Below are 25,810 nucleotides of genomic sequence, written 5' to 3' on the forward strand. Positions count from 1 at the left end.
GCTAGGTCGACTCTAAGGCCCTTCGATTCTAATCCTTGCTTCCACACCTGCTATTTTTCTAGTTCTGATAGTGACTCAGCAATTAGAGCAAGGTCATCAGCATAGAGGAGCTCCTAGGGGCATCCTGTTTTGAATTCCTGTGTTATTGCCTGGAGGACTATGATAAATAGGAGGGTCTGAGGACTGAACCTTGGTGGACCCCTACCTCTACCTTGAATTCTTCACTGTACTTGTTGCCAACCCTCACCTTACTGACAGCGTCCCTATACATGGCTCGCACAGCTCTCACTAACTATTCATCTATCCCTAGTTTCCTCATTGACCACCAGATAAGGGGATCGGGGGACCCTGTCAAAGGCTTTCTCCATGTCAACGAAAGCCAGGTACAGAGGTTTATCTTTGGTTAGGTATTTCTCCTGCAGCTGTCTTACCAGAAATGTAGCATCAGTGGTGCTTTTCCCTGGCACAAACCCAAACTGCATCTCATCTAAACTGACTCTCTCCCTAATTAGTTGGGCTATGACCTTCTCCGTGACCTTCATTACCTGATCGAACAACTTGATACATCTGTAATTATTTGTATCTATACATTATAAATTGTTTCATTCAGTTGTCCTACATTTTCTCATCATTGTATATGTAGTTATTTATGAAATATGTAGTTATTTATTAAAAAAAAAAGAAAAGAAAAAGATTAATATATTTCTACTTGACATATTGCACTTCTGTGGATGAATTTTCAGATTCTAGATTTTTAATTTTTGAATTTGTAAAACTTAAACAATTCATATTTTTTTTAGGAATATGAAAATTGGTCTAAAATTTTATTTTAAATGTTTTTCTATTTTCAGTGATATGGTTAGATGGTTCTGTTCCAGTAAAGTATGGTCTTAGACTTAACATGGATGAAAAATATAAAACTTTAAAGAAAGAACTTAGTAAACTCACTGACATTGCTGCAAACCAAATCCTTTTTGTAGAAATATTTGGCTCAATTGTAAAGGTAAGTTTTGATATCATCGACAGTAATTTTAATTGAGTAAGAGTAGTTAGGCATCAGAGGCTTCATTTATGTAAGACATATAATGTAAATGGATGAATTATGTTAGGTGAAAACTTGCAATGAATTAATAGCCTGGTAGATATAAACCAAAGAAAATATGGTAGCAAATGTTAAGGCCATTTCGGAGAATACTGGACCTGAAAATGACATATGTTATGAAAGTGTCTGACAAGATGCTGTATTGCTTCCGAGTCCAATATATTTTAATATGGAAGAAGAAAAGAAAAGGATGAAGAGAAATGTTGATTAATGAATAAGCTAAACAAATCAGGATAACATTAGAGTTGCAGGCATAACTGTGTGGTTGAGAAGTTCACTTCCCAACTCCATGATTTGGAGTTCAGTTGAATTGCATGGCACTATGGACAAGTGTCCTCTATTATAGCTCCAGGCTGACCAAAGCCTTGTGAGTGGATCTGGAAGACAGAAACTGAAAGAAGTCCTTTGTGTATGAATATATGTGTGTTCATGCATACTCATATGTGTGTCTGTGCATTTGTTTATATTTGCATTTCTTCTGAAATCATGACTTGAAAACAGAAGAATTAAGGCTGTAAAGTAATGAAACAGTAATGTATTCATCTAACCCATGCTAGCATGGAAAAATGGATGTAAAAGCAAATGAATTACTATCATCTTGGCATACTAAATGTTTGTTATCTTATTTTATATTTTGAATTGTTTTTGAAGGGGATACTCCACTCAGAAAAGTTTATTCTAATTTAGTAAAAATTAAAACATTTGAGAATGTATATGCTTTTAAGATTTTAGAATTTTATAAAAATAACTTTTCTTATTTTCTTGTTTTGCTTTTGGGAAACGATAAAATAGATTGTGATTGATATTCTTTCTGGAAAGTAAAAAAGCATTACAGAAAAATTGCAACAAATGACTATTTTCAATAATGTTTTTGCATATAAATACTTATTTTGAAAATGAATTTCATCGTAAAATAGTGTATTTTTAAACTAGAGTAACCAAGTTATAGATATTCCAGTTGTATAAAGATATTGTTTTACTTTTTCTTGTATTGTAGACGCTACCTCAAGATAATCAAAAAGTTCGAACTCTACTTGGAGGAAGTCTATATGCTTATGAGTTACCTCCTCCTGCCTCAAATAGTGACACTGATATTGGTTCAACAGATTCATCAATTGCAATTATTACAGCTTCTGTCAGCACTACAACTAATTCTACAGCAATTCCAACAACAGCTGGGAAAGAATGTATTGGGTTAAGTGAAATACAAAGGGGATTATCAACAAGTGAGTCCTTTTAAATTTGTTTTATTAAACATTTTCAATGAGAATAAAAAGCAAGACAGTTTTTCACTCTTGTACAATCTTTTTATTTACCCTACAGGAAGAAGTCCATATCACAGTGTAAACAAGAATGGATCAAATTCTGGCTCACTTCCTCAAAACAATAGTTGGGACTCCCCATCTCAAAATTCAGACTTTTCTTCTCATTCCTGCCTGACTAATGGTAATTCTGGAAGCAGTAATGGCCATTCACGGAATCCAAGTAATGCCAGTTCTTGTAGTAGCTCACTAAGTGACAGTTTAACACGATCTGTTGGTGATGTTTTCAAAGGATTTATTATTGCAGTTCATAGGAAGATGGTAAGTCTTTGTGACAAACTGTAATTTCAAATATTGTAATGTTTAAATTTCATTGCGTGTGTGTTTGTGTGTGTGCACGCGCACTTGCATTTCACATTAGGAATGTAAATTTCAAATACCTAGATGTGTGATGCCAGTTGCCATAATCATAAATAATTCTTGCCCCCTTGAAATTGAGTACTGTTTTTGAACTTCTCTCCTGTGCATACAAATACACACATACATGTATATGTATATATGAATGTATATTTTGGCATCATCATTATCATGTTTTTTAAAGCCTTTCGACTTTTAATTTAGAAACAAAAATAGTTTTTGCATCAAAATTATTTTTATACATACTTTCATGCATATTTGTTAGAAGATTTCAAAGCAAAGCTGTCATATGGATTTCAACCATGATATTCTTATAATTAAACATACATTTTACCTCATACAGGAAAATTAAAATACAATGAAACCAAAATATCTAAGTAATGATAAAAGGTAATTTTCAACTATGAGAGAATAAGTGTGAGAAAATTTAATTGGTTAAAGTGTGTTTGAAACGATATGGGTTCTAATAGCATTTTACTAATGAAGAGATATGATGCTAACATGTAGCTACCAGATAATGCATGTGTTGATATGCCACTTTGTATTGTCCTGCAAAATCATATTATTGATTGGTGGGAGACAAATCAAACCTAGTATTTCAGCTTCTCAACACTTTTCCAAATATTCTGTAGCATTTCAAATAACTATCTCCTGTCTTATCTCTTTTATTAGTTATAGACTCTTGTTACTCTGCTTCACAAAATGACATATCCATATCTTTTAGCTTTACAAACTGGGATGCCCACATCACTTCAGATATACTTCTGTCTGTTGATAGCTTGATCCATCTTCTTGATTAATAGTTTGAAGCCATCCTCCCAGCCTAACAGCATGGAACATTCACAAACTCCCTACTTTTTGATTTGTCTCCTTACCTAGTAGATTGATTGTCTAGTTTAGCTGTGCTTCTGTCTTATGTACCTTGCAACCTTCCTTTACTCATTGCCTGACTGAGCCACTACTTAAAATAACATCCAGCTCATTCTAGAGAAGCATAAAAACCTCACCACACAGGAATAGTTGCAATGCCAGTAGTCTCATTGCATGCCACCTATGATATATGCAAAGGAACAGCAACTGTAGTGCTTTGACAATTACTTACCTCTGTTGTGACTATCTACAGAATCTACTTATATTCGGAAATACAATGGACAATGGAGAGAGTGTAACATATCCAGTCTGTCACACTGCATCTGTGGGAGGATTCATCTCTATATATTTAGGTGTGAAATATGGCATTCAACTTAACTGAGAAATGATATAACATTGAAGATGGATATATGGGTTGTGCCTTGTCATTCATTAGATTGACTGTTTGTCATGGAAGTACTCAATCAAAGCTGATCCGGTTTACTCAAGTGCAACAATCGAAAAGATAATGAAGAGGTAACTGGGAACACAACCAGTCCCTAAAAATAATAGACTAACTTAACAGATTTAAGTAAACTTGGATTCAATTCAAACCTAGTTAGGACATTTATGTTACCTCTATATTTTATGTATACCTCTGTGTGTGAGTGTAGTATACATTTAAAAAAACATTCAGATTTTCCTAATGTTTTTACTGTATAAAATGTCATTCTTCAAAAAAGTAATATTCTCAACAAAACTTGAAATACTTATTGGCTTTATATGTTGTATAAAAGCTCTCAAATCAGCTTTTAGTGTAAGGATTTGGTATATTTGCCTAAAATACATTATTGATGCCTTGCATATTGGTGAGAAAGGAGCTTTTTTTCATTTTTAGATCCATGTGGATGACTATTTCTTGTCATCTCAGAAAGCCCATCCAGATCTGTTTGGTACACCTTTAATTTTACCATGTCAAGAAAGCACATCTAATCAGAATCTTTACCAATTTGTCTGGACTCAAGTGGCCCGCTTAGTGAGCCCACTACCACCATCAGAAGCTAAGATTCCGAATCATGCACAAGACTGGTTTGTATTTTTATTTTTCTCTATCTTAAGTTGTATATTTTCCATTTGATGATAGAATTTGTCAGTATGCTTCTACACCATCCAACTTATATAGGAAACTAATGCTTTTAAGTTTGGTACCGGCTTTAATATATCTATAATTTTAGTGAGTTTTTGTTTATTGCTAAATATGCTATTTGGATTATATAAAATATATAGACACCATGTATAAAACTTAATGTGATAAGGTTAAGATACTAAGGCTATTCCATACTATTTCTGTTGCATCCCCGAGCAAGCCACCTCACTTCAGCTTTACTTTTCATTTTCACAGTAGCAGGAAAAAATGCATGTGTGTAACTTACTGAAATCTATTCTGTTTATACTGTACAAAATTGATATTATGATTATATTTAGATGAAAGTGGTAGTTTTGTATCAATGAATCAAACCTAATGAACTAGGTTTCTGTAAAAAGCTGCATGGAGCTGAATCAAACTGTTTTAGATAATATCTATAACTCCTACTCAATGTGTTGAGTGCCTCTTTCGTTTGTCTGTCCACACATCTGTAAAAGTGCCCATGTGGCGTCATGTAAAAGCACCTGTGCAGTGCCATGTAAAAGAGCCCGTGCAGCACCATGTAAAAGTGCCCATGTCATGTCACGTAAAAGCACCCAGCATGCTCTGTAAAGTGGTTGGCATTAGGAAGGGCATCCAGCCATAAAAGTCATGCCAAATCAGGCTGGAGTCTGATGCAGTTCCCTAGCTTGCCAGCTCTGACCAAACTGTCCAACCCATGCCAGTATGGACAGTGGATGTTAAATGATGATATATATATAAATCATCATCATCATCATCATCATCGTTTAACGTCCGCTTTCCATGCTAGCATGGGTTGGACGATTTGACTGAGGACTGGTGAAACCGGATGGCAACACCAGGCTCCAATCTAAATTTGGCAGAGTTTCTACAGCTGGATGCCCTTCCTAACGCCAACCACTCAGAGAGTGTATATATATATATATATATATATATATATATATATACACATACACATACACATACACACATACACAAGTGGTATTATATTAAATGACAACTTTTTAAAAATTTCAATTTATTATATCCTGCACATTAATTTCTAAATGGAAAATATTTTGTGGTTTTAAATCAGAAACAACATTTGCTACAGGGAAAATTACTAAATTATCAATTACTTTTTAGTGATGACAGTCTTGGCTATGAATATCCATTTACACTTAAAGTGGTTCAGAAAGATGGTTTTGCCTGTGCCTGGTGTCCTTGGTACAAGTAAGTAACCTTGTTCAGATACTAAATTTTATTGATGTCAGAAATTCTAAAATAATTTTGTATTGCATTTTAATCAATCAAAAAGTACTGTTAATTCATAACCTTTAGCAACATTCTTTTTGTTCCAAATTTACTTTATTTATTGGCTACATGTATATAAGCTTTGTAATAAAATAACTTTTGCTGTATTGGTGTAGCACAGTAGCTAGTGTTAACATATCTGATGGAGTGAGCATTAAAAATGTATTAGAAATAATTATGCAGTGAAGAAAACCATTATTAAACAATAACTAATATTATTTTAGTTTTCCTACAAGTCTTATTCTTACCTCACCAATGAAATGTACCTTCATTAAATGTGTTGAAGTAGTGATGTACGAATGAAAACTTGAATTGCTTGTCCAATATACTGTGGTCAATTCATTTTGAATTACCTCTAGATAATCAATTTTTGCTTTAAACTTTAACATATATCTCAATTTATGTTAATAAGTACAATTTAACTTTATCTTTTGACTTTATTTTAAATCACAGATTTAACAAATATTGTTGCTTTAAAAATATTTCATTATAAACTTGTTAACATTTTTTAATGCTTTGATATTGCATATCGTTGAATAATTATTATTTGAAAATATGTCATTGATATTGTCAATGAATGTTCTTTCTGCTATAGGTTCTGCCGAGGCTGTGTAATTGATTGTAATACAAACGTATTTAACTTTGGTAGCTCATTTGTGGCTATTGACTGGGAACCTACAGCTTTGCATCTGCGATACCAAACAAGCAATGAGAAGGTAAATAAATCGAAATAAACTACTTTTAGTTACTTAAGGTCTTCTATGCAATTGTAATCACTTTTGTTCTACTTATTCAATGTTTTCAATTAATATTTATGTCTATCAAATTGTTCAGTCTTTTGTTGTAAAATTTTATTTGATATTATTTAAATCATTAACAAATAAAGTCAATCACTACATCAAAGTGACTGTTCCATGTTACTACTACTTTAACCCCAGGCAGATCATCCGCCAACTGGTTATCAACCTGCCTGGGGTTAAACTAGTAGTAACATAGAACAGTCACTTTGATGTAGTGATTGACCTGTTAGTATAGTTATTACTCTGACCCATTTTTGAGATTTTACAACTAGCTATTTTGCTTATTTAAATCATTGTTCTCTGAACATGTATGTAAACTGATTTATACACTTTCAAGCCTTTTCACCATTTTGTGTTCTGAAGTAAAACTAAAAACCACTCGAGATACAAAGATTGCAACAAAATTATTACTCTTGGTTTAACATTGGTTTTCCCACAACAATGTGCTTTTGTTTTTCTGTCTTACAAAATGTCATCTCTGAGACTTGTTTGTTGGGTCTGATCTAGCTCATTCTAAGTTGTACTTGGTTCCTGTTCTCTGTATTATCTGCTTTCATTTCAAGTTTTACGCATTTCATGTTGCACATCTAACAAATCACTCTCAGTTCTTTCCAGCCTCTCTGTTTATCTTACACATTTAGAAGCAAATTATTTACTTCTGGTGAATTATTATCAATGCACTTGACACTTTTTTAAAGTTAATCTTCATTAACTTGCCTGATTTACAATTTCCTCTCTTGTGATCTCATTAGTTGCATTATCTAGATAATATTGAGCACCTCCCCATCAGTGTAATGAAGGTGTACAGGTACCTTTTCTAGCTTTCCTATGCAACTGAATCAACTCTCTAATATGTTTCCCTAAACTTCCATATTGAGTCTGATATAGAGCCAATTTGTTTGCATGTACATATACCTGAGACAGCAAATCTTAAATTCTTTTGAGAGAATTCCACTAAAGGATAAATAAAAATTATTGAAGGCTGATAACTCACTAAAACCTTAATTCATTATTTTGTGCATGATGAAATTATTTGCAATATTTACAGATATAGATTACTTTGAAAAATATTTAAAATCTGTTATTGCAAATTGTTGAATACATCTTATATTTCAAATCAAAATATGATTTTAGTTAAAAATGAGCAAAACATGTTCTCAAATTTTTTTGTTTCCTTTCCTATTTATTAGTTTATTCAAGAGCATCGTAGTGTAGAGGAAAGTCGCAGACTACAAACAGAACCCATTGATCTTGACACGTGCCTTCAAGCATTTACTAAAGAAGAAGAGCTTGGGGAAGATGAACTCTACTGCTGCTCCAAATGCAATAAACACTGTTTAGCATCAAAAAAGCTTGACATTTGGCGATTACCACCTATTTTAGTAAGTAAAAGTTTGAATAAGTGATTAATTTCTCCAGTATATTTTATGTCTTCAAATTCATTTCCTGAGCTTATTACTTAATTCCACCAAATTTTTGAATATCAAACATAATTTCTGAAATTTTCGGAGTATGAAATTCTGTGAAAATAATTACTTCTCTAATTACTGTGATTATTCATTAGTTGAATTTATGTTGAATTTAATTTAGTGTAATTCATTATTGAGTTGAGATAGTTTGTATTACTATTGCATGCCTATTAATTCAAATGTTGACATCTCTTTTATTAAAATATTATGTCTGTCAAATACTGGTATCATGGACAAGACAAAATAACAGTTAAACATTTCTAATTTTATTTCTATATTACTCCTTGCTATTCATGAATTCTATCATTTTATTGTCATTACTTACTACCCTAAATAATTATTTCTTGAGAAATAACAAAGTTTAAATGCATTTTTCATTTGTTTTTACTTTTTCTTCTTCAGATTATAAATTTGAAGCGCTTCCAGTGTTTAAATGGGCGCTGGGTTAAATCTCATAAAATTGTCAAGTTTCCTTTCAAAGACTTTGATCCTAGTTCTTATATAGCACCTCGTGCCAGACAATACAAGAAAATAAACACTGATCATATAGAACTGACCAATATTAGTGAAGAAGACCAATGCAATCGTAATGTAATTAAAAATGGTGTCACCAACCATGAAAGTAGTAATTTTGCTAATGAATCTAGTTCCCTTCCAACCATTCCTACCATTCAAAAAGAACCTGTTTCTAATCATGTAGAAAATTGCTTACAGCCTTGCTCCAATTCAGGTAAATAGTATTTGGTTTTCAGATTGTAATGCAGTTTATTTCTTATAAGAAAATTATTTCAGTTGTAATTTAGATTATTTTTTTATATTTCACATATCTTTATATCATATAAAAAAAGAATTTTTATCATTCAAAACATGTTAAACTAAAATTCTTCTTGTTTGTTCTTCCTTTTTTGTAGTTTAGTTTTTATATTCTTAACTTACTCAGTATATTTACTTTTCATCACATATTTATGTAGAGTTCTTTATATGAATGTTGTTTGTTACATTGAATAAGTACAGTTTAGTTAATGTGTTTAGTTTTGTTTACATTGTTAGTATTTGTCTTTCTCAATAATGTTTTATATAGGAGTATAAAACTTTTATTTAGAAAGATGTAGTTAAAGGAACAATGAGTAGCTATAGAGGTGTGTAAATAGTTAGAACTATTAAGAGAAGGGGTTGGTTAAAATAAGATAAATATTGTGATATTCTGTAGGAAACACTATTGTATATTCTACTCACATTGATAATTCTTCAATATTGTTTGAATTCATTATCATGGATGTTCAGGATTTGGTTGTGGTACAGATTTATTCTGTTAGGAATGACTTGTATCTTACTTGAATATAATCAAACAATGAGTTCTCTCCACACCTAGAACATTTCACATTGTCACTTCACACACCATCATTTGGAAGTAGACAAAACATTGACTGGTTGATTCCGTTTGTACAAACTTTTTCTATAATAGATTCTTGCATCCAGCTGATTCCCAAGCTGCAGTACATTTTGATTTGCTGTCATCACAGTTTTTGCCATCCACTCTTCCTTTCAAGATGTGAAAGCCTACCTGCTTTTGTTATTCTGGTGGGACAGTTATTTGTTACACAACCATTCATGGCTGTGTGGTTAAGTAGTCCACTTTGAAACTGCATAATTCCATATTTGATCCTACTGAATAGCACTCTGTGAGTGTTGAAGCCCATCAAATATATGTGTATATTTCTACATTGGCAAATGTTGTAAGCATCAGCAAAAAAATTTGTGTTCTTCGAAGACTGCTAAGCTGCTGATACTCCTTTGTCACTCTGACGTAAAAAAATGCACTGAATGAATAAAAGACCTACTGCAAATCTGTAACCAAGTACATACACTATTGTTCATAAATGTTGATATAAAAGCTTGAAAAAAAAAATGCTCATTTATATAAATGAAATTAATGGAACTATATAAAACTGTGTTTTATATAGTTCCAATAATACCCTGTATTTATAAATTGCTCACTTACATTTCAGTAACATCTCTTTTGTATTTTTGCCTGTGTGTGTGTGAGTGCAATATTTTGTTTATTGAATTATTTGTTGATATTGTAGATTCTGTTGAAAATAGCAGTAGCTGCAAACGACAGCGGGTAATGCACAGCAACAGCAAAGAATCATCAATGCAAGAACTGCACCAACCATTGACTAATGGTGATTCATTTTCAAAGTACATTGATGTTAAAGAAATAGAAAACCAATCAAAAGAAAAAAACTGCTCAGCTCTAAGTCCAGACTCTGACTGTGATGACAACAATGTTCGCTATGATCTTTATGCTGTCTCAGTGAGTAAACCTATTTGAAAAGTGAAATGTGCATGCATTGAAATTCTATAAAGTTTTTGTTGAGTGTTCTTTTACTTAAGATTAGTTGGAAATTTCCCTGGGTGATTTCAAGAAGTGATCATCAAAATATTTGAAACCACTCTTTCAATGACCAATTGCCATGAAGCAAACATTAAACTCTTTATGAACTGAGAACTAAGTTTAGTTTTATTTTTTGGTTGTAGTCAATTCATTAGAGTCAGTTGAATGTTACAACTTCTCATTTGTCCTCTACTTAAATATAGATCCTTTGTTTCAAGTCAAAAGGACAATAGTGAAACTAAGATTAGATACTTTTGGCTGAAGATTCATTTATATACATTAGAATAGTATAAATGCTGGGATTACATACTTTTTACAGTATTGATTATGGTAGATTGAAAAATTTACTGACATCCAATTCTGAACTGATTATTGGTTTAAGGATTAAGTTGAAATGATAGAGAGGAGAACAGAGATTTGGTTAATCATTTTCAAATTGAAATTGCCCTTGTAATACTATTCTTTAAATCAAAGAAAATCAGAAAGCTGGCAAAAATTGTATTCAGTATAAACCATAAAAAGTAGTAAAACACAAAGTAAAGTAATTAGTAGTAACAGTAACTCTAACAACAATCACATACTTCATGTCACAATTTCAACCTCAAGTAACATACCCACACTGTAACAGCAAGCAAATTCACTTATCAAACACCTACATAAAATCAGCCACCAAAAACTACACAAAGGCAAAAACACAAAATGCAAGTTTCATATCGCTCACCTAAATTGCAACTCTAATCTCTACAAAAAGATACAGTCATCATCATCATAATCGTTTAACATCTGTTTTTCATGCTGGCATGGGTTGGACGGTTTGACTGAGGTCTGGAGAGCCAGTGGCTGCACCAGGCTCCAATCTGATCTGGCAATGTTTCCACAGCTGGATGCCCTTCCTAACGCCAACCACTCCAATAGTGTAGCGGGTACTTTTTACGTGCCACCGGCACAGGAGCCAGTCAGGCGGGCTTGGCATCAATCATGTTCAGATAGTGCTTTTTATGTGCCGCTGGCACTGGGGCCAGTCAGGGGGTACTGGCATTGGCCATGTTTTGTTGGTGCTTTTTACATGCCACCAGCATGAGAGCCAGGGCTGACAAAATAGCAAATATACATTTGAAACACCTCAAGCTTGAAGAACGTTTTTTTTTTGTCAAACTTCAAGAATCTGGCAACAGAGAAAAAATATCACAGTTTTAAAAATGGCATCATATTCACATTTCCACAGCTATGCAACTACTCCAATTCTACATCAATTACTGAGAGACCTAGCTTAAAACAACAGATTTAAAATAGAACATTAGATGTAATCTACCATTACACTAAGAAACACAAATATATGACACACAAAAAACAGAATTATTGAGAAATACATATAACACATCAACTTCATAACACATTTAGAAAACCAAACAAACAAGGCAAAACAGCATACATATTCCAGGTCCTACATTTGGTCAACAGAAACAAGTCATATACAAACAATACATTAGATTCATCATTGATTATGTCAATCCTTCTACCTACATACCCAGTTCTCTCCATAATAGAGCTCATTTTACATCATCACAGGCTGCATGTAGTCCACTAAAAAAAATTTAAGACACTTGGTGTCTCATTGATTATATGGTATATGAGATTTGAGGATGTATCTATTAGAAGAATAAAGTACATATTTGAAATATAGGTAGTGTAAACAAAAGATATATTGTAAAACATTTGTAAAAAGTCTGACAGTCTGTTAACTGTATGAAGTGAGCCTGGCTAGTTGCCTGATATTATGTAGATTTATTGGTAATATTTTAGTAATTGTCATGTCTACTTCATAATATGGCTAAAGTTATTGGCTGGAGCTAATATGCTTACATAATGTGAAAGGAGAATAATTATTAGGCTAGAAACTGAGAGGAAAGGGTAACACTCATTAAAAAGAATGGCATATAATAGGAATGAATAGCAACATTCCTCTTTTTTGTCTTGTGTAATCCATAGCAATAGTAAAACAGACATCATGATGATGAACATCAGAATTAAAAATCGCACATCATCATCATTATTTAACATCCTTTTTTCCATGCTGGCATGGATTGGATGATTTCACATTAAGAGACAAGTCAGCGGGCAGCACCAAGTTCTAATGTCTGCTCTGGCATAGTTTCTACAGCTGGGTACTCTTATTAATGCTAACCACTTCAGAATGTGGAACCAGCATGGTAAGATCACCAAGTAACTCACAAGACAAAACCCATTCAATTGTGTGAGGTATAAAACTGAGGGATAAGAAAGTGTGATAGAAGGACAGGTGTGAATACATGGCTTGCTCATCTGAAAAGAGAGATATGAAATCAAGGTAAAAGGTGAAAACCAATCATCATCATCATTTAACATCCGTTGTCCATGCTGGCATGGGTTGGATGGTTTGACTGGGCTGGCATGCTGGAAGGCTCTGTCAGGATCCAGTCTGATTTGGCATGATTTTCTATGGCTGGATGCCCTTCCTAACGCCAACCACTCTGAGAGTGTTATGGGTGCTTTTCATGTGCCACTGGCATGGGTGTCATTTGTGTGACACCGGTATCTGCCATGATTGCGATTTTGCTCAGCTTGATGGGTCTCCTTCTGAAGCACAACATAATGCCAAAGGTCTTGGTCATTGCTTCCATGAGGCCCAACACTCGAAAAGAACTTGGCCACTTGAAAGGAACTCAGTCACCTCGCTTCCATGAGGCCCATTCGAAAGGAACTCAGCCACTTTGCCTCCATGCAGCCCAGGAACTTGGTCACATTGTCCCCATGAGACCTGACATTCAAAGGTTGATTTGCTTTTTACATGCCATCAGCACAGGTGCACTTGGCTTGATGGATCTGCTTAAGCAGAGCACATTGCCAAAGGTCTCAGTCACTTAGTCATTGCCTCTGTGAGGTTCAAAGTTCAAAGGTCTTGCTTCACCACCTCATCCCACATATTCCTGGATCTACCTCTACCACAGGTTCCCTCCACTGTTAGAGATTGGCACTTCTTTACGCAACTGTCCTTGTCCATACGCATCACATGACCATACCAGCGCAGTCGTCTCTCTTGCACACCACATCTGATGCCTCTTATGTCTAATTTTTTTCTCAAGATGCTTACACTCTGTTGAACATGCACACTGATATTGCACATCCAGTGAAGCATACTGGCTTCATTTCTCTCAAGCCTATGCATGTCCTTAGCTGTCACAGCCCATGTTTCACTGCCATGCAGCACAGCTGTTCCCACACAGGCATCAAACAATCTGCGTTTCACTCTGAGAGAGAGGCCCTTTGTTGCCAGCAGGGTAGGAGCTCTCTGAATTCTGCGCAGCCTAATCTTGTTCTCACAGCTATGCTCTAAGAACAACCACCTCCACTACTAACGTGGTCACCTAGATACCGGAAGCTCTCTACTACCTCTAGCTTGCCACCTTGGCAGTTGATGGAGTCTATTTTCTGCTATTTTCTGCACACGTTCATATATTTGTAAAGTATTAAAATAATCAAGACATCTCTGAAAAATATTTGTTTTGAAGGTAAAGATTTAACAATATAATTAGTAAACCAAAAAAGAAAAACACTTGTTATAAGAAATACAATGTTTTTAAATGTAGACTTATTTTCAATGGATTTTTTTTTATTGTATTCCATTTTTTAAATTTTAGTGTCATACTGGCATTCTTGGTGGTGGACACTATGTAGCATTTGCCAAAAATCCTAATAATCGATGGTACTGTTACAATGACAGTAGCTGCAAGGTAAGTTGTTTCTTTCCAATCAATTGTCTCAAGTTGTAGTTATTCCATCTTTTATTCTTACTTTTGAATTATATAGTATTTCTTTTACATTTGGGCAGTTGATCAAATGGTGATTTTTGTTTCATAATCTATCATTGAACTTTAGATGCTCCACACATTTTTAAATATGGTCTTCTCAATCATAACTAAAGGTTTGATACCCTGCATACATTGGCACAGAGGAAACAAAATTTTTGTTACATTTATACCAGCACTTGTTCTTAATTCATTTGAGCATGCTGAATTCAAATCTGAAGTTAGTTTTTCTCTGTAAGCACTAGATTTTATGCAATTCAACTTACTTTTACTTCTTGAAATTTGGACACCTCTCACATGACAACATGGCACATCTGAAAACTTTATGGCCATACAATCTTAAAATTAGACTCAAAATAACTGTCTGATACACCCCACCACACACACATATATAGGTGCATAGCTTAGTGGTTAGACTGTTGCATTCACGATTGGGAGATCATGGTTTTGATTCCCAGATTGAACGTTGCATTGTGTTCTTGAGCAAAATACTTCACTTCACTCACTTTCTACCATTTCATTCAGGCCTATCACTTTGCCCTTATACCTATCCATTGTGCTATTCCACCACCACTACTACCACCATAATACTGCTGCTTGATTGTGTGCATATGTATATACATACATATATATATATATATATATATATATATATATATATATATATATATATATATATATATATATACATACATACACTGACACAGATATATTTTGTCTCTTTTTCAGGAAGTGTTTTGGGAGCAAGTTGATGGAAATTCTGCCTACATTTTGTTTTATGAACGTCAAGGTGTCAAATTTAGTAAATTTATGCCTGATGTATCAGAAAAGGAGCCTGATATACAAGAAATTGATGATGAATTTGAATCGGAATATCGCAAAATGTGTGTAATCCAGTGATGAAGATTGTTTATTTAACATGACATCTTTACTCTACACTTGACCCCTTCAATATTGCTTTACTCTACACTAGGCCATATCTGCTAACAGTCTATGCAGTATACCAAATGTTGAACCGGTGCTAGAGCTTTGGTGCCTAGCATCTAAAATAGCTTACCTTCTTCAAAAAGTAAACAAAGAACTGAACATTACTTACCCTACAATGTTTGTCTCTAATGTCCTGTGTAAGCCTTCTCATTGTTTCTAGTAATGGTCAGTAGTTCTGGACTTAATGGAAACAGAAGATATTCTACAATTTCATTTTATTTATTTAATTTGTTTTTTGTTAAAACATATATTAATTTCTTTTTCTTTTACTCATAGCATTAAGGAGAGTACAGAGGGCAGAGCGATTATTTACCCTTTTGTTCTCTTGTTTCAGTTTGGTCATCTACTAATCCCTTCAGAAGGATTAGCTTCTTTCTTAAAAAAAAAAAGCTTAAATAAACCATTCTCTGTGCTCATTTTTATTAGCTCATGTTTAATGCAGGAGTATGTAAAGTTGCAATAGAAAGATACACCAAGTGCTATGTGTATTTACTCTCTTCTTTCACAAGACTTTTTTTACATTGTAATTTATTTGATATAAAACTTTTGTTTCTATTTAAAATTTTTGTTTTATACAAACATCTATATCTTTAACTTACAAAATATATTTTCTCTTAATTTTCATTAAAAAAAATCTTGTACTATAAATATGAAAATTATTTGTAAAATATATATATATATATGTATGTATATATATACACACACACACACACACACAGTTGTTTGTTAGTTTTATTTGTTTTACCATTTTTAATTTTGGTGTATGCAATGGAATGTGTGAACATTTTTTTTTTAATCAATTGTGCTGCATTTCTTTAAGAAAATCTCCAAAGACTCGTAATCAACAGTTTATTAAGTAGCTTAGTTTATTCCTATTTGCTAACAAAAGTAAGTGTCTTATTTATTTATTTTTTTTAATATAAACACTATGAATTTCTCATTATGAAGTTTCTACACTGCATGTAAATTAATGAAAGAAATGATTGCACAAGGAAAATGTTGATATTTATTCTCATATTATTGTAAACTAAATTGTCATTTGCTTTCAATGGTGCAATTATGTGTTTTGGCCATATTTGTTTCAAAAGAACAACCATTATTGTTGATACCTTTTGTCTTCAAGCAAAACCAAAATAATATTTAAAAAAAATATGATTTTATTTAATTTTCAACTGCAATGTTAGCTCAGTAAGTTGAATTTTGAGATTTTAAAATTAGATTGATTGCATGTTTTGTTAGAAATTCCTTACTACACAACTACACTCAATTTTGACATTGATACAGTTACTGTTCTTTATGAACACTTATATGCATAGTTATATGCATAAAAATTAACATATTCTGTATAAATTCTGGGACTTGCCTAACCAAATATTTGCAAAATTCTGTAGTATTTTAAAATAGGTTCTGGCAATGAAAGAATTAACTGTCCTGAATATCACAATCTTGATATCTAAGATAAATAGCCTTTAAAAAACATTTACATATAAAGATTGCAAGTTTTACTTTTAAATTTAAACCTTTTGATTTTTGTGAAAGTTGTTCTTTGTGTGTGGTTTAAAAAATATATATATTTTTTTTTTATATTTTTTTTACAAAATCTTTATTGGTTGATTTATTTTTACATTTGATCATAGTTTTAAAATTGTCATCTTTCTATGTAACTCTCCGTTGTCCACCTCAACATCTATAGGTCACAGTATCCTCTCTCTTGTTGTAGAACAAATTTCTCTAGTAATTAAGGAATCAACACCCAGCATTTATTTATTTTTATTCCTTCTTTCTGTCTATCCTGATGACATTTTGTTTTCTTTGACATTTATTAGTAAATAGATTTTCCATCTGTCAGTTGCCAAGCTGTTTGATTTCACCATTTGTTAGCCTACTTCTTGGATTCTCTTTCACATTTCATCATTTACTGCTGTTTGTTTCTTTCATATCCTTCATGCTAACCAAAGTGAAATAGTTGTTAACAGTTGCATTTAGTGTAGAAATATCTGTGAAAATATATTAAAATATCTTCTACCAACTTACTTCTACAAATTAGTATTTTGTTTTGTAGGAAACAAAAACCAACTACTTGATTCTCTTTGGGATCTAATACATTACTTTCCTCTCTTTACTTGAGATGTAAATTTGGTGTAGTGTTGCTAGATGTTCAGTAAAAGCAAATATTGTATGAGTTGGAAACTTTTCCTCATTAATATAATTTTCCAGTTTCAATGGATCATCCCATTGAAAGACATTTATATATCTAAATTTCTTTACTCCCTGACAAAATTGTAGTCTTCTCCGGAAAAATTATTTAATTATTAAGTAATTTAAAAAATTTTTATTTGAAGTCAACAACACAAAAAAAAAAAAAAAAATCTGTCAAATCAAGAAAACATTTTTACTGAAAATTTTTGTTAATTGATAGAATAAACGTTACTGATGCTTTAATTTTGTATCATGTTTTATTACATGATCATCTTAAAGATTAGCAGATTGTGCCTAAAATTTGAAATTAACAAAGAAAGTTTTTAAAAGATCAGATTCAAATGAAAGTTCTTGGCTCTTTTTTTTTTTTTTTTAATATAACTTTCCAAAGGTTATCTAAATGAAATATATTTTTCCTTTGGAATATTTGTGCTGATTACTAATAGCATATGTAATGCTAATATTTCATTTGGGTTGATTAAAATGTGTTGATATTCTTCTGCAATTACTAGATCACTTCATAATTTTAAATGAGCAACTTGTATTAGTATATTTCAGCTGTTTACCTTGCCAATTTAAGTTCATTCTTTCACTTTCACCCGCATAAAAATTGTTCTATGTTCTCAAAATAATTACTTAATCATTGTCTAGATTCAAAAGTGATTTTTTTTTTGTCAGGTATGTTTAGTTCTAATTCCATCAACCACCAATTTTTAAAATTCTCATTAACACATATTGTTCTCTATAGAAGTCTGTGACTTGGTTATTTAAAAATACACTAAGCATTGAAAAACCTAAAGCAAGCAAGTGCATCTGTTGTGACTATATTTAATTTGGCACTTATCATAGCTAATCTTTGCTACTCTCTTAGTTGGGAAATCTGTCAAAGTTTTTACAATTCCCACTTGAGTATCTAGCTAATTCTTGCCAAAGATTTTACTTTATCCTATATCAATTAAGCTTGTACTTTAACAGTTCTTCTAGAACTTTGTATTTATGCATAAAACTTAAAACTTTATCTGAAAATAGTGAAAAACATCACAGAAATATTGCTGTCTATTAATTTGATAGATAAAAAAAATTAAAAACCTGGCTATTGACATTTTAAATAATTTTTTTATTCTTTGTATCTTTTTATTTATTATTTTTGCTAATCTGGTAGCATTCTGTCCCTCTTCATTTTATTCTTTAATTATTTCAATATTTGTCATAAACCTCTTTAACTTATTGTTTAAAATTTGCAGTTGCTTCACTTTTAATTGCCATATTTTATTGTTGAGTATTTCTGTTTTAGATAAATAGGGAATTATTTTTTTCATTTCTTCATATGGAATTAAAAAACAAGCATTTAAAAAGATTATTACTTTTCAACTGTGCAGACTATAGATAAGAGATTGGACTGCAGTTTCATTTTATACAAAAGATATATATATATATTTGTACCCATTTTTCACATACATTCCAGTCTACTAGGAGACAAACTAAAATGTCAAGAAATGTTAGCTTTCAGGATTGCGTATTTCAGTGATTTTCTGATTTGACAATGACTATTCTATGTGTATGCATGTGTGAGTGCTTGTCTGCACATATGTGAGCATGGAAATAGTTGCCTTCCTCATAAGGTTCATAGTATGGTATGAAAAGAACAGATTTTTGTTTCATTCTGTGATGCCTTCCCTATATTAACTTAGACTAGTTATATTAGTCTTTGAAATTATGGACTTTGTGGTAAACAGAGTAGTTGGCACAATTTTCATTGAATCAAATATTTGTTCAGTAAAATTTCTTTTAAAATTTTCTTTGTATTATTATTTCATTTTTTCAAAAATCGTTTAATGTTTTGTTTTGGGCTGTTTCCCAAATGGATGCAATCATTAGTTTGCTTGTCAAGTTATTACAAAATCTTCATAAGCTTCAATAGGACTTCCTAAATAATTATTATAAAGTTTTTACAATATTTCTTCTTTGTCCCTCCTCATCCTTTTATTTTTCAGTTTTTTTTTCTATTTCAATATATTTTTCACATATGAAGACATTCCACTTAAGTAGTTTTGCCATTTATTTTAGGCTAAGCAAGTTATTCGTATTGGTTGAGTCCCCCACATGGAAATCTAATATGAATTTAAGACAGTTGATGTTTATCTGCATAAATTTGGCACTAGTTTAAAACTCCCTCTGTGATTAACTTTGTTATCAAGCAGACATTTCATTGAAGTAGATTATATAATATATATATGTGTGTATATAGATGTGTTTGCATGTGTACATACATGTGTGTGTAATATATGCATAGATATGTGTGCTTATATATTTTATATATATTACACATCCACTCATGCCAGCATGGAAAATGGATGTTAAATGATGAACTTGTATGTGTTGTTTGAAACACTGTAAGCTGCAGTAAAACCACACATCCAAGTTAAGTTGGATGTGCAAATTAATATTCTTAACAAAGACTGCTTCCATTGCTAATAGTTGATAAATGTGAGTGTGTGTGTGTGTGTGTGTGTGTAGTTAGATCTGCATGGTTATGGTAAAAACACTTAGTTAGCCTCTAGCATAGACAAGGCGGTATAGATAACACAAAAGGAGAATAATCAAGTTTATTAATCAGTGTATCCAGTACACTGCGTCCCATATCGAAATTAGAAATTCTGATCAGATGACAGCTACTATAGAGCTCCATTATCAAATAACAAAGGTTGCTTATTAAATAATAAATAAGTCTATGAATAAACAGAATGGAATTGGTAGTTATGTACTACTACACATTTCAGAAGGAACATTTCAAAATGCATCTTGTGTAACTATAAGGTACTACGTAATTATTCAGTATTCCTTCCCATCAGGTACTTGCTATATGTCAGAAATCATTTTGCTGTAACGAATTTGCATGGGTTTGGTGCTCCTTTAGAAAAACCTGTAGTACATAATTACCTATTCCTTTCAATGGCCCAGTGACTGACACTCAGTAGGATGTTATTTGCTCTTGAAATTCATATAAAGAAATTCTCACATTTATTTACGCTGTCCCTTTTAGGAAATTCAGAATTATCAAATTGGGTGAGGAAATTGCAACTTTAAGAAAGTTTTAGCAACAAAACAGTTATATTTACTGAGATTAGTAAATAAAGTTTTGTAGATAAACTAAATTTTGAGTCAGAGTTTTATCCTATGATTTGATCATAACAGTTCGGTTATTTGTCACAGATTATTAAGAAGGATTTATAGTATTTTTTTCTTTTTATATATGTTGGGGGTTAACCCATAGCTCTAGAATCAGATTAGTATCTTTCTTTTTGTTGCCTAAAATTTTCACTGGTTTTCTCAAAATGAAGTATTTTTTCAATTTATATCCATTTTCCACTTACAATCATATCTTAGTGTATCCATCCAAAAAATATAAGCAAGATTATAAACTGTTGTCCATTATTAGTATGAATAGATGGTTTTGTAAAAGAAAAAAATCAGTTTTGATCAATTTAGTGTTCAGATGAAAATTGTGAAATATCTTGAAATAGAAGAAATGACGTTACTGTCTCTTGGCTTTATACAACTTTTGGACATTTACCTACTATGGTTCATTCAAAACTTATATTTTGTTGAATTTCTTTTTCAACTATATCCCACCTCAATATTGTCAGTTATTATCTATATTAAAAAAAAAGTTGCTCTATATAAAGAGAGTTTGAGTTGAAAAGTGATAATATGGCAGTTAGGAATTGAATATACAACAGAGGAACCAAACACAGCCAACATGGTTCAGTTTTGATATCTCTAAAACTGACTGTTGTGAGGGCATTAGTGGAAATCACTTTCAAAATAGTCAACAACTTTACAATAGAAACTTTTGAACTCATTAATAATGTTAGTTCTTATTGTCTTTTGTTTTGGTTGTATAGTTTTATATTTTGAATCTGTTATAAAGATTTCATTGTTCTGCTTAGAATTTGTTTGTTATATGAGTTGTAAATCCTCTTTTTAACAAGAGAGAACTGAATTTATATTTGAAATTGAAAGAAAATTACTGGAGAAAATAAATTGGTGTATTTCAGTAAATTGCTTAAACTTGAATGAAATTTAAATAGACCAAGAGTCACTTTTAAAAAAATAAAATCATCCTGATAGCAATTCCATTCTTGTTGCTGGCAAATATGAACATTTTCCTTTTTTTTTCTTTTTTTTTCCAGATGAAAGATTTTCCATTCCTCTTTGAACCTGGCTTTGTAAATATGTACATTTTATTCTCAAAACATTATCAGTAAACAGGGAATCAGAGTAAGTTGGAAAAATACCTGTTATGTTCCCTTATTCCATTGAGTAACCCTTTACAAAATTCATTGAAGACTATCTAAACGAGTTTACAGACTTGTGCGTCTAAGTACAGTAGCATCAACAAGGGTTATTGTTGTGATAGCATCAGTGTGCAATTACTTTACAATATGTGATTTAAAAAAAAAATATAACTTTGTGTTATTGTCAAATCTTGAGATTTTATTAATTGTTTTTTGTTTGTTTTTATTTTTAAGATGATTGAGAAGGGAATGTTAAGTGTGTATATGCAAATGTGTGTGCAAGAAAAAGTGATGGAAAGAATATATGGTTCTATTGATTGAATAAACAACTCAAAACACCTCAAATATCAACTGGCTTTGTTGTTCTCTATATTGTATGGTTTCATTATATTGTGTAATTTATGTATAGATATTATTACCACTGCAGCTAAATGTAGAAATGTAGATGTTGTATACCTGAACTTTTTAACAGCTTTCAATACTGTTGATTGTGGGATAAACAGACTATACAATTTGTATAGTGTGAGAAAATATGGAGAACGACCAAATGATTTCTTAAAACACAGAAAATGAGAAATTGCACCTAATCACTCTCTCTCACAAAGGCTGTCAATCCCGAACAGCGTGCTCAAGAAAGCTTTTCGGGGACTGTTATTGTTTGGAGTAGCTCTAACAGATGTTATCCTCCGTTTTTAGTACAGCCACTCTGTCTAGTTATGCTGATGATACCAATATATCAGAAATAATCACGAGTTCGGATGAGATTGAAGACAATTTAATGCAGGCAAGATTCAAGTACTTCACTACCAACACCACCACCACCTCCCCACTTATCACAACCTGGACATAGGAGGGACTACAATCCAATGGTCAAAAATACATCTCTGTACTCTAGGTGCACTACTGAGAGCATTTGAAACTTGTAACATTCTGGAATGAAGAAGGGAGAGAAATGCAGTCATCTACATCTGGAATATTCTGGAGAAATTAGCACCAACTTTGGTATTGAAAGCCCTACCAACCCTGAATTGATTATTGTTGCATAATACCCAAAATTCCATTCTTTCCTGAAAACAACTCCTGGATATTCTATTGTGTACAATCTTAGATGAATGTGCACTGCAGTAACATATAACTCACTCATTACCATGTGTGAAGCTACAATAAGCTTCATAGCTATGTTTCAGTTTGAATGCAGCCAGGTAACTAAAACCACAAGAAGAGTATTAGCATATATAATAATTGTATATGAGCTGATGGCAACATGGCATCATCTTTGACATATGGTGGTTCTATCCATATCCACAAAGACACTTTTAGCACAATATAAAAGTTGTTTACCATTGCTCTCCTTCAGTTTTTTTCCTGCAGGCATAATTAAACAGTACCTTTTTATAGTTTGATAAACTGGGCTGTGTCTTAGCCACTGATATAACACAGTGCCATCAATAGGACATGAACCTCCAACAACAACTGGACATTTTTTACAGAAACCATTAAGCTATCCATGCTTTCAGTCCCTAACAGACTTTCATTTTATGTCTGCTAAATTTCAATCACAAGGCTTTGGTCAACTCAAGGTTGAGGCAGAAAATGTTTTTCAAGGTGTTGTATAGTTGGACTGAGCCTTGCTACTTCCAACTAGGTATAGATGCAAATCTAACATAGATTTTCTTCTATATAAATCCTCTACAAGTTAAGCTCTTTAAAAATATTACTGAAATTTGCTAAACCATTTAACTTGTTTTTGATAAGGCAATGCAATATTATTATCTTGATCACATACCATGACAAATAAAATATGATAATTAGGCTGAGATAGTATGAGGAAGTTAATTAAAAGAAAATTACTTTATGCTTTTATTGTTGTAAAAGAATTTCTAGCTATTTGAATGTCAATTCTATATTATAAAGTACATACAACTTCAAAATGCTAAATTGAAAATTATCCTTTTTGTGTGTGTATTTTCTCTTGTTATTTATTATATTTCTTCATTTAATTATAGGAATTTTTGTCTGCCAAGTAATGCATATCAAGAAATTACTTGTGATAATTAGCATTTGTAGTTATACTGTAATGAGAATTAGAACGTTAAATTATTTTCAACTTCCATATAAACTAATGGTTTTTAGTCTGTTCTTAATTCTAGCAATTCATAAATATTTTCAATTCACCTTACTCTTATTTTTTTATAGGCACAGTTAGGATTATAATTGTGTTTGCGCAATTGTGTGATTCTAAGTTTTATCTTGGAATCTCATCGTGATGGCACCTTTGCCCAGCGTCGCCTTTCTGGCACTTGTGCCCGTGGCATGTGTAAGGACTTTCGAGTGAGATCATTGGCAGTGCCCCTGGACTGGCTCTTGTGCAGGTGGCACGTAAAATACACCATTTTGAGTGTGGCCGTTGCCAGTACCACCTGACTGGCCTTCATGCTGGTGGCACGTAAAAGCACCCACTACACTCTCGGAGTGGTTGGCATTAGGAAGGGCATCCAGCTGTAGAAACTCTGCCAAATCAGATTGGAGCCTGGTGTAGCCATCTGGTTTCACCAGTCCTCAGTCAAATCGTCCAACCCATGCTAGCATGGAAAGCGGACGTTAAACGATGATGATGATGATGATTCATTATCAGATTTCAAAAAGAATTTGAGATCTTTCAAGGCTTGAAATGTATTCACATCATCATTATCATCATTTAGGGTCCATTGTCCATGCTGGCATGGGTTGGAGGGTCTGACCAGGGCTGGAAGGCTGCACCAGACTCCAGTCTGATTTGGCATGGTTTCTATGGCTGGATGCCCTTTCTAACACCAACCACTCTGAAAGTGCAATGGGTGCCATTTGCATGATACTGGTGGCTTGATAGGTCTTCTTCTCAAGCACAACATAATGCCAAAGGTCTTGGTTTTTGCCTCCATGAGGTCCAACACTTGAAAGGTGCTTTTTATGTGCCATCAGCGTGGGTACCAGTTACATGACCCCAGCATCAGCCACAACTAGGATTTCATTTGGCTTGACAAGTCTTCTCAAGCATAGCATATCACCAAAGGTCTCAGTCACTAATCATTGCCTCTGTGAGGCCCAAAGTTTTAAGATCATGCTTCACCACCTTATCCTATGTCTTCCTGGGTCTACCTCTACCACAGGTTCCCTCCACAGTTAGAGACTTGCACTTCTTTACACAGCTGTTATCGTTCATCCACATCACATGACCATACTAGCGCAGTCTTCTCTTTTGCACACCACATCTGATGCCTCTTATGCCCAACTTTTCTCTGAAGATGCTAACACTGTCAAGCATGCACATTGACATTGCACATCCAGTGAAGCATACTGGCTTCATTTCTTTCAAGCCTATATATGTCCTTGGGTGTCACAGCCCATGTTTCACTGCCATGTAGCATAGCTGTTCACACACTTCTGATTAGTATAGAAGAGTATTTTCAAGATTTGAATATTATAAGGATTTTTCACTTTTATTGCTTTTTAAGAATTGCCAGCTGTACTTCTGTCGTTATCATCATCATCATCATCATCGTTTAACGTCCGCTTTCCATGCTAGCATGGGTTGGACGATTTGACTGAGGACTGGTGAAACCGGATGGCAACACCAGGCTCCAGTCTGATTTGGCAGAGTTTCTACAGCTGGATGCCCTTCCTAGACCAATAAAATTTATTATTTGTACAATAATTATCTGTACAGTCATTTTAGTCGCATAT

At 32.8% G+C, this 25,810-nt stretch overlaps 1 protein-coding gene across 2 annotated transcripts; it reads left to right on the plus strand.

Moving 5' to 3' along the window:
• The first annotated feature begins 856 nt into the window (after positions 1 to 856).
• Positions 857 to 22,438, plus strand: LOC106875215 (ubiquitin carboxyl-terminal hydrolase 32). 2 transcript variants are annotated; one of them, XM_014923264.2, is made up of 12 exons: positions 857 to 1,003; positions 2,100 to 2,328; positions 2,426 to 2,685; positions 4,529 to 4,719; positions 5,924 to 6,010; positions 6,687 to 6,807; positions 8,082 to 8,273; positions 8,763 to 9,090; positions 10,448 to 10,677; positions 14,436 to 14,528; positions 15,333 to 15,487; positions 21,983 to 22,438. In XM_014923264.2, the coding sequence occupies exons 1-12, from the start codon at positions 902 to 904 to the stop codon at positions 21,984 to 21,986; spliced, it is 1,992 nt and encodes a 663-aa protein (XP_014778750.1). In that variant the 5' UTR covers positions 857 to 901; the 3' UTR covers positions 21,987 to 22,438. The 2 variants fall into 2 exon arrangements, with proteins under 2 accessions (XP_014778750.1, XP_014778749.1); XM_014923263.2 differs by having other exon boundaries at positions 15,333 to 22,438.
• The last annotated feature ends 3,372 nt before the right edge of the window (positions 22,439 to 25,810 follow it).

Source organism: Octopus bimaculoides, chromosome 1 (genome assembly GCF_001194135.2).
Source record: "Octopus bimaculoides isolate UCB-OBI-ISO-001 chromosome 1, ASM119413v2, whole genome shotgun sequence".
In the NCBI taxonomy this organism is placed as follows: domain Eukaryota; kingdom Metazoa; phylum Mollusca; class Cephalopoda; order Octopoda; family Octopodidae; genus Octopus; species Octopus bimaculoides.